The following is a 10,176-nucleotide window of genomic DNA, read 5'->3' on the forward strand; positions in this document are numbered from 1 at the left end:
GCCCCAAATCCTGATCTTAACAGCACCTCCCTTCTTGAGCCAGATCTATGGCTTCCTTTAGAAGCTACTGACATCAGCTGATGGATGAGGGACTCAAGGTTTCCAAGGCACTGGATTGCCTTTGACTGCTGTAACCTTGAGCTACAGGCTTTATTGGCAGTATTTAACACAAGTCTGTTTTCCATCCTTGTCAGGCCCCACTTCAGTATGCAACAGGGGAAGTCGAATTGTAAATTGATTTCTTTAATGGGGAGTGCTCTGCAGCAGAGAACAACCCTTGTGGAGATGCATTAGTTGGATTACAATTGAATCTTTTTGCACTGGCTTTTATAGACCGTCTTCCTTGCCAGAAGGGTGGGGCTCCGATCTCTTCATTTCTCCATTTATTTATTTATTTAGATTGGAAACCAACACAGTTTGGGCTGTCCCCTCTGTTGCCTCAGAAGCAGGATCTTCCAACTACCAGGCTTTCCAGGGAAGACGGAAATGGAGGAATTAGCTTCTTAGAATGGCTGAGGATGATTAGTGTCTCAATGGATTTTTTAGACAACCTTGGAGCAGTTGAGTGGCTAAAATCATGCAAATAAGCACTTACTTGGGAGTCCAAGGGCCAGCATTCTTGACTCTTGGTGGGACTTTTTTTCGCAGACTGTAGTTTGAGATAATTTGGTGGGTTTTCTAGAACCTAGTAAAAGTCTGCTTACTTCTGTTTGATAAGGATTCATTACTCTTCTGTATATGACAACACTAATAATGATAATTTTTTTTTTATTACATGCTAGGCTCTCTGTATTATCTCCCTTAGTCCCGGCCACAACTCCAGTAGATACGTCCTGTTATTACCCTCACTGTAGTGATGAAGGCATCGAGACCCACAGAAGTTCCACAACTCGACCCAAGTCACACAGGTAACAAATGACTAGTAGGAACCGTATTTATATCTATGTTTGATTCCAAAGAAAGTTGCCTTAGCTATCTTTGCACATTTCCTTCCGTGAAAAAGCATGACATCCTCATCAAAGATCAAAGATGGATTTGTTACTTTCCCCTAGGGAAGGACCTAGATGACCTTCAGTGTTAAATCTGAGAGTGTGGCACAGAGACAGAAATAAAAATTGATTGGCTATGGCCAAGGCATATCTGCTTAGCTATCCCTGTTGTACCCACTCATGGCAATGACCATCTTTACCTCCTAGTTGTGTTGGTGACATGAGGTGTATTTTCAAAGAAGAGAGAATCTGGACTATGGCTGTTGTCTTGTTGGGAAATCAGATAGACTTCGGCCTAGAGAAAAGCCCATGATTTTCCCTTCTTAGAACCTGTGCCCTACCTTGTCTCCAACTTTCCAAGATCTGATCTTTCTGGAGACAATGAAGAAGTGAAAACAACTCCATGACCAAAAATAACTTACTTTCACTGAGCCTTAATTTTTCATCTGTATTATGAGATCAATAATAATATTGTTCATACCTATGATAACTTGTAAAGGCTTTGTGTAATAATGACATTAAGTAATGAGAGATGCTAGGTGCTATTATTTTATTTTCCTGAGTCTCTAGCTTTGCATATCTCAAGTGAATGGGATGTATCTGTTCCATTTCGGAGGCATGACTAAGTCACCTGAAAGTTGACAGGACTGGCCTGGAGATCAATGAAACTGGACCCTGAGACCCATGACAAGCTCCAACGGGTCAGAAACAGCTTCAGAAAGTAAAGCAAGTTCAGTGTATCAGGTAAAATGTGGTGTCTGGAGGATCTGCGTAAAGAAAAGAAGTGGTGGTTGAAGCTGGCTGGTGGCACTCCAGAAGTCAAATAAGAAATGCTGGTGTGACACACCGTGTTAGCAGACTATGATGCACCTGTCACTGGGCATTACAGGCTGGACCAAATGCAGTCCACAGCAGAGCTGTGTAGACTGCGTACATAACAAAGTTGTGGACAGGAAGCGAGACAATCTAAGAAACCACTGCAGACCTAGAGGCTTGAAATGGCCACTGTATAAGGCTTGCAGATCAGTAATTTAGGAGCATTTTTCTTTGCTCCTTGAGACAAGCTTCATCTAGGAAGACTGGAAGGCTAGGGATGCCTAGAAATAGTGCTGGAAATCTATTCCTAGCATGTTTAGGGTTGATATGGCTCTCAGTGGAGATCTCACCTGACCTGCCAGGAAGAACATCTACATGTGGTATTACCGTGTAATTTCTCCACATGGACTAATGAAGGATTTCCCACAGATGGCAGGAGATATCATGACTGAGTGTCCTGTGAGAACAAGGCATAACACTGACTACTAAAGCCACAAGCCATCACATACTCTAGGTTCAAGGAGAGGGGACATAAGCTTCACCTTTGCGTGTTGGGGATCACAAAATGATGTCATAAGACAAGCGTGTGGGATGGGAGACGTTGGAGCAAGCATCTTTGGGACATTCACTCTGCCTCAGGTATTTGCAGCTTTATTAAATTATTAGTGTGTGATGGTTAAGAGAACAAGATCTGGAGCCAGGCTGCCTGGTTTCACAATCTGATTCTTCCACTTACTAGCTGTGAGATTTTTGGCAGGTCATTTAAACTTTGCATGCCTCAGCTTTCTGCTTTGTGAAGTGGGAAGATGGATGGTACACATCTTGTTGGACCATTGTAAAGGTTCAGTGAGCAAATAGCATGACAAGTATGCAAAGCTTTGCATATGATAAATGCCCATTAAAGACAAGTGTTTAATATTATTATCATCTCTAAGTGGGTTCCTCATGCAAAGATCCAGGTTTAGAGAACAATCCGGAAGTGACCAAAACCATGGGACAAAGTTCCAGCTAACTCGTTAGATAACGTGACCTGATGTTAAGAGGAAGAATGCGAGGCAAGTGGCAATTAATTGCTGCTCTTCTAGGTCAGATCTGATCTCAGAGATGGAGCCTGTCTTTTAGGTGCAGTTAAGGGACAGAGTGACATCATTCCTGCAGAAATGAAGAGAACCTTAAGCTCAGGAAGAAAAAAGGCCTGATTCTGCACACCTAAGAAGTTCTGACTCTTAACACTCTTTCCCTGCATAAGCCCCTCTGTGTCTCATTGAGGCTTTGCTTACCTACCAAGTAATAGGCCTGGAGCAAAGTCATGTTAAGTGAAAAGTGACTGACAGAGGGAAAAAGCCTACTCCACTGCCATAAAGGCTTATTGAAATATGTTTAGAAAATGTAGCATGGGTTGGAAGAGACCATTTATCTTAGTTACTTTTCTCTGGTTGCTGGGACAGAATACCTAAAGCCCAAGTTAATGAAGGAAACGTTTATTTAGCTCACAGTTTGTGGAGGTTTCAGTCCATAATCACCTGGCTCCAAGGCAGGATGGCAGGGCACAGGGGCAACAGTTCAAGGTGGCAGAAGACAGCAAAAGCAGCAAGAGCAAAAGGGGGAGAGGAAGAGCAAGTCTGTTTTCCTCCCTTATATTGTAAGCAAGCTACCACCCCCGTGGGGTGTGTATATCACTTACACCATCCCTGTGCCCTCCTCTTGCACAGGATGAGGATGTTTACAAAGTAAGGGCCCTGACCCCTGCGGAATCACTTAGGTGAACTTCTAAACTTCTCGAGTTGACACAATGAACAACATCCTGGAGCGGTAGGGGCATGGCCTTTCCCCCCAGGATACAGAACTGCTGAGTCACTTGTTAAGTTTCTAGACTTGCAGTTGCCACTGTGTATCAAGCATTGCCCCTCACTTAAGTGAAAAAGGAATTTATTCTTTTAACAGAAAGTCTAGGAGGACAGAGCTTTAGCTGTATTCACAGGCTCAAAGGACATCCTTAAAAATTTCTTGCTGTTCTCCACTACCATAAATCTGTTCCATCATTAATTAATCCATCACATGTTTATTAGGGGCTTACTATGCAGTAGGCTTGTTTTAGGCACTAAGATTATGGGAGTGAGCAAGGTAGCAAAATCCTCGATCTCATGGAACTTCTTTCCAGGGCAGAGAACATAGGACAAATAAGCAGGGAAGTGGCACCTGATTAGGATCCCAGCACTCTGGGAAGCTGGGGTGAGATGATCAGACATTTGAGACCAATCTGGGCAATTTGGAGTCTCAGTAAGAGCCTGTTTCAAAATAAAAAATAAAAGGATGGGTGATATAATCTAATGCGGTGGCACAGTGTTCGAACACCAACCGGTACCACAAAAAAAAAAAAAAGAAGAAAGAGAAAAATGAAAATATACACAGTTTCAGTTAATAATGTAATGGCCTAGTTAAGGGACTATAAAGAGAAGTAGACTAGTGACAGAAAATCTGAGCTGGTGGCTGGTGGCACATGCCCACACAGGTAGTGAGAGAGCACTTGCCATTGCTGATGTGGGCAAAAACATTCCAGGCAAAAGGAACAGTACCTGTGATGATGTTGATACAAGGATGAATTTCCTGTGTTTGAATAAATAAAAACAGGCCATATGGGCAGGGCTAAGTGACTATTTTGGCTTGTGTCTAGATGGCCTCTCAAAGCCTCATGCAGTTGTAGGTGGGGCTTTTTCAGAGGTGCCTGAATCTAGAGTATGTGATTGATTCATGGTTTAGTGCTGGAATTAAGGGTGCTAGGATAAGGGTGGGTGGTTACTAAGTCAGTTCACTGGTTGATATGCACTGCTCTAATCCTGATTGCCTGGAAACAGTATGAAGGACAGAAAGAGGCTTTTCTTGCCCCTCTCTTGCTGGCTTTGCTACCTTCTGCCCACCATGAACTGTTTCTCCTCTGGCATGACTGTCTGCCACGCCACCCTGCCTGAGAGCCCACCCTCTCCTCTGAATATGAAGGGGTCATTCCTCGAGTGAAGTTGTGGGTACACTTAATAAATAAGGCAATGAGTGTTTGATAGGCAGAAGTGGTAGAAGCCTTCCGTGCTGTATAATAAATCCTTGAACTAATCTCTACTTGGCATAACCCACAACGTCCGTAGAGTTCATTTCCCACCTTGCCTCCCCTCCACTCCGCATCAGCCCAGGCAAGAGGAATTCGCTTGAGTGGTGAGGCATTTCCTCTTTAAGCCAGGATGGCTTTTACCTGTGTGGCCCTTGTTCCACTCTCCCAGGTTTCTCTGTGAAACTCCAGTATGATCCCTGAGAGCCCTTTGGAAGATAAATGGAACATCTCCTTCAATAACTACGTTCACCCCTTAAATAATCTGGGTTCATTCTTTTCCCTACCCAGTCACAGTTCCATTGAGACCCCAGTCATGTTCATTGGAGTGTTTTGTACTTTGTCGGATGTTCCATGCTCTATTCTCTCTCTCTCTCTCTCTTTTTCTCTCTCTCTCCTCTCTCTCTGTCTCCTCTCCCTCTCTCTCCTCTCTCTCTTTGTCTCTGTGTGTGTGTTTCAGGGATTTCTAGTTTATCAGGAACAGTGTCTTAGTTTAAGCTAGAATAAAATAGTACTGTAGTATGAAATGAAGTGTTTCCACATGCAGAAGAAGTCACCAGACGGCAACTCATGGAGGTTAGTTTAGGGGAAGAGAGAGGATCAGAAAGCAGCTTGAGAAGCAGAATGGTAGAGTAATATGAGGAGAATCCTGCTCGGGTCCTCAGTGTTTTATGTAATACTGTGATGTCACGTGGTTTGCAGCCTCTTGTTTGTAAGAGAAAAGTTGGTGAGAATATTCTTTTTCATATGGAATTCATTGTTTCCTTGCCATGTATTCACTCATTGAATATTTATTGAGCACCTACTACATATTGGGCATTGTACAACAGGGATGTGGAGAAGGAAATACTTTCTGCAGGACTTAGTTTGGTATGGGAGACAGGATAGAAAGCAAGAAAGTGGGGTGAGGGTTGTAAAGGTGGGATGAGGGCTGAGAGGGGAGGGTGAATAGATGAAGCAGGGTGTGTGAGTCTGCTCACCTCCTGGTTTCAGTTCTAGGCAATGGGAACAGCTTGAGTGAGTTAATGTGTGACTGGGAGGAGGATTCATGGACAGGACTGGACACTAAGCGTGGTCGGAAGACAGGAATCTGACAACGCGTCTGGGCGTGGTGAGTGGGGGTGGTGGGGACTGATCGAAGGTTTCAGTCATGGGCAGTGGAGTGATCAGATCGCTGATAAATCTGTGGAGAGTGGACAGAAAGTAGGGTGGCCAGAACAGGTGGCAGGAGCTGAGAGAGCAGATGTGGACCAGGGAAGGAGTCAACACCAGGGCGGAGACAGGCTGCCTTCCATCAGCTGGGGCTGCTGTAGAGAAATGCCTTAAACGTCAGACAAGCGTTCCTCACTGTTCTGGAGGCCGAGGAGTCCACGGTCAAGCACTGATGCATTTGGCAGTGGGGAGGGCCCCTGCCTGTTGTGGGCAGCTGGCATTTTGCTCATCCTTTCACAGAGGCTGGTGGAGAGGGGTGTGTCTTCTCATAGCAAGGCAAGGCTGTGCTCTCGGAAGCTCCTCACCTCCCGGAGGTGATACCTGCCCCCCATACCACTGCATGGGGAGTTGGGCTTTCATGTGTGTCTGGGGGACAGGAGCACTCAGCGGCCAAGAAGTCAGAGGGTGAGGGGTGGGGAGAGTGCTGGGAAACAGTTGCAGATGATAGCAATAACCCTTATAAGTGTCTGGCTTTAGGGCGTGGGCCATGGAGGCTGGACTTACGACTGCACTTCCCCTCTGAGCCCCATTCTTGACCAGCAGAATTTCAGCATCTTCTTAGGGATCCTCCTTGGCTTAAAACTAGCACACTCCGGCTCTAGTTCCGTGTTGCTTATCCTGCCTGCCTCATACAAGGCTGATGCCGGGACCGTGCTAGTGAGCCATGATGCAGCATGTCAGGGGTTATTCAACATGGCCAAGTAAAGAGTAACATGGTGATGCCCTAACAGCCTCCAAGGCGCATTTCACCCAGCCTTTGGGTGGCTTCCTTAAGCCCTTGCCCACCGGAGCACCTTGGGAGGTGCACCGTGGTCAGACGTGGCTCAAATCCCAGAGCTGCCCTTTGCTAGAGTAGTCACCTAACTCCTCAGAGCTCTGACCTCTCCGTAGGACCTCCAGGATGAATCAGACAGCACCTAGGGAGAGGGTGGCTTAAGGGTATGGGGGCACAGAGCTCCCCAGGAAGGCTTCCTCTCTCCTGGTCTTGTCTCCCCCTCCTCCTACCTTGCTAAGGTGCTGCACTGTGCTTACAGGAAGGCTTCTCCATTAAAAAACCTCTGCTGCTGATACGTTCTTCAGACCAAGGTTTTGGATCTTTTTTTAGTTTTTGTTCAGGTTCTTTTCCCCCTTTTTTTTCGGTTCTTTTTTTTTATCCCCTTTCTCATTTGAGCAGAGGAGGGCTCTCACTATATGTGACGGCTGATATCCTGCAAATAACAAGATGCCTCGTCTGGGACAAAATGTGGCCAGGGATTTTTATCTGTGTGTGCACAGCGCTCACCTGAGTAAGTCTGTGCAGGGACACCTGGCAGTAGGTCACAGCAAGCTGCCGGGGACTGAAGCAGCTCCAAGTGCCAGTGAGGGGGGAAGCAGGTGCCAGAGCCTCTGTCTGTCATCCTGGGATCTGCATCCTTTTCTCTAAATGTCTCCAGAGCTCTCCCACCATCCTCATTCTTCCTAGAATTTGTGTGTGTGTGTGTGTGTGTGTGTGTATGCGCGCGCGCGCGTGTGCATGCGTGCATGTGCTAATAACTGAACCCAGAGCCTTAGCACTGAGCTACAACACCAGCCCATTTTAAACTTTTATTATTTTCTTAAATTTTGAGACAGGGTCTCACTAAATCACTAAGTTGCCCAGGCTGGGTTGCAACTTGCCTCAGCCTTACAGAATCCTGGGATTACAGGCATGCACCATCTTATGCCTCTTCTTTCCTAGATGTTGGTTGGTTGATAACTACTTCTTGACTCACCCGCTGAGACTAATCTTCCACTCTCAAGCTCCCTTTGTCTACAAATGGATAACAGCATTAGTAATACAGATAGCACTCAAATAGTTCATATTTATTTTGTACGCCAGGCACCACTCTAAGCCCTTGGCACCTATGAACTCATTTACTCTTTAGAGCAAGTTTTTATAAAATACATCTATCTGATCATTTTCCTCTTTTCTGCACAGAAGTGAGTGGCTCCCTGAATACAGGAAAGAGGTGTCCCACATCCCCTACCCTGCCGGCTGGCTCTCGCCATGGTTCTGCAAAGTAAGCAGAGCGCTGCAGTTGATCGTCAAGGATTCTGTCATATGGTCTACCATTAAGGCCATCTTGACTCAAGCTTTTTCCATCAGTTAACTTAGTTTTGAAAATGTTTGCATACATTAAAATAAAATAAATTAGAGCTCTTATTCAGATGCATTGCGTCACCATCAGTATAAGGTAACTCTAGACATGACTATAGGGACAGAAGAACAAAACCTGAGTGCCATTAAATCCTAACTTGGGACCTTTGGCAAGAGTCTGCCTGAGGCCTGCACTGGTTGTGCGGAGCGAGGTTATGAAAAAGAGAGATGCTAAAGATACAGCAACACCAAAGCAAGGCTTTCTTCTTGATGCAAAAATAAGACTTGAACGAGAATGTGTGAGGAATACCTTTTTCTGTGTAATTTAATGATTTTGTTTTGTAGTACCAGGGATTAAACCCAGGGCCTTTGCACCTAGCTATATCCCCAGGAACCGCCCCCTCCACCCCCAGCATTTTTGGAGACATGGTCTCACTAAGTCACTAAATTACCCAGGCTAGGTTCAAATTTGCAATCCTCCTGCCTCAGCCTCCCAGAGTACTGGGATTATAAGTGTGCTACTATGCTTAACCAAGTCAGAGCTCTTTAATGCTATGCTGCTCTGCATCCTGATAGGACTCATAGTCATTAAAAATAGTCTCCCTGAAAAAGTACATTTGACAGAATAAAGCACAGTTAGACCTGGACCTGATTGTCTAGATCTCTTCCTTATCCTCAGCATAGCTTCTCTTTCTCTTTCAACTCTAATTTTGCAGTGCTTCTTTACTGTCTTACTCTTTCCCCCCTCCCTGTCTTTCTGTGGGCTGTTCTCTGTCTGGAAGGCCCTACCTTTCTGACTCCAAATAGTGAGCTGTGTACATTTCCTTCAGGTGTTTCTCCAATGTTAAAGTCTTTCCCAAACCCCAAACTACAGTACTTCGATTTCTTCAATTATAAATTATATCTTCAGCATCCTCCCAAAGTCTCACGTGTTCAGAGATGGATCTTTTGGAAGGTGATTGGATCACGCAGTCACTATATTCACCAGCGGATTAATCCATGTGTGAGTTTCTAGTTGAGTGTGCTTTCACAAGGGGGAGCTGGGTTAGAGGAGGTGTGTCGCCATTCTTTGAAGGATCGGACATCTTGCTCCGGCTGTTCCAGTTGCTCTGTGCTTCCAGGATGCCGTGAGTCCGGCAGGTTTCCTCCTGCTTGCCCTTCAGCTGTGGTGCTTCTACCTTGGAGGCAACTCACCATGGCCTGAGACCTCTGAAACCATAAGCCAAAAACGTTTGCTCTTTGAAGTGGTGGGCGTCAGGTGTTTTGTTCCAGTGATTAGACAGCTGACCAGTATACCTCCGCTGTTCCCAGTTCAGGTCAGTTATCCCAGTCAGATTTCTCTGTGTGCTGGGAGTTTCTGAGAAGGACAATCCCTCTCCTCTTTTTCTTTTGCTCATTCTTCTGTAGATGCTGAAACACTTGCAATACATTGTACAAGCCTCCTCTGGACTTATGGGGCCTGTTCTGTTCAATGGGATCTCAGGACAGGTCTGTCAAATGACTTCCTAGAAGTTTTGGTTTTTGGAATAGGGACAAGCCTCAGACAAAACTCTTCCACAACTTTCCTTTACTCTTTTTTCTTTCTTAAATGCTCATGTGTTACTTCCTTCAGGGGTAGCCTTGTGCTGATGTAGGAACAAGTGTAAGAATAACAGGCCAACACACCACAGGGGGAGGTGTAGAAAGATGTACATGTCTCGTTAAGAAATCACAGAGCCAGAGCTGGGGATTTAGCTCAGTGGCACAGCGCCTTCCTGGCAAGCGCAAGGTCGTGAGTTCAATTCCCAGTACTGGAAACAAAACAAACACAAAACAACCCCCCCCACAAAAAACAACAAAAAAAGAAATCACAGAGCTGCCAGAACTCTGGCACCACTTACTTTCAAATTTGTGGTTAAATAAATGATAAGTCCTCATGATTTTAGCTACTATTAAGTAGAAGC

The 10,176-nt window shown here is 45.3% G+C and overlaps 1 protein-coding gene across 1 annotated transcript in view; it reads left to right on the forward strand.

Moving 5' to 3' along the window:
• Positions 1 to 577: 577 nt before the first annotated feature.
• Hs3st4 (heparan sulfate (glucosamine) 3-O-sulfotransferase 4) overlaps positions 578 to 10,176 on the forward strand; it is a 222,580-nt gene continuing 212,981 nt past the window's right edge. Inside the window, exons 1-2 of the mRNA XM_005405131.2 lie at positions 578 to 651; positions 783 to 908. Of these exons, the coding sequence (XP_005405188.2) occupies positions 578 to 651; positions 783 to 908 (200 nt within the window). The remainder of the gene's footprint in view (positions 652 to 782; positions 909 to 10,176) is intronic.

The sequence above is a fragment of the Chinchilla lanigera genome, unplaced genomic scaffold (assembly GCF_000276665.1).
Source record: "Chinchilla lanigera isolate Chin_1 unplaced genomic scaffold, ChiLan1.0 scaffold00092, whole genome shotgun sequence".
NCBI classification, from domain to species: Eukaryota; Metazoa; Chordata; class Mammalia; order Rodentia; family Chinchillidae; genus Chinchilla; species Chinchilla lanigera.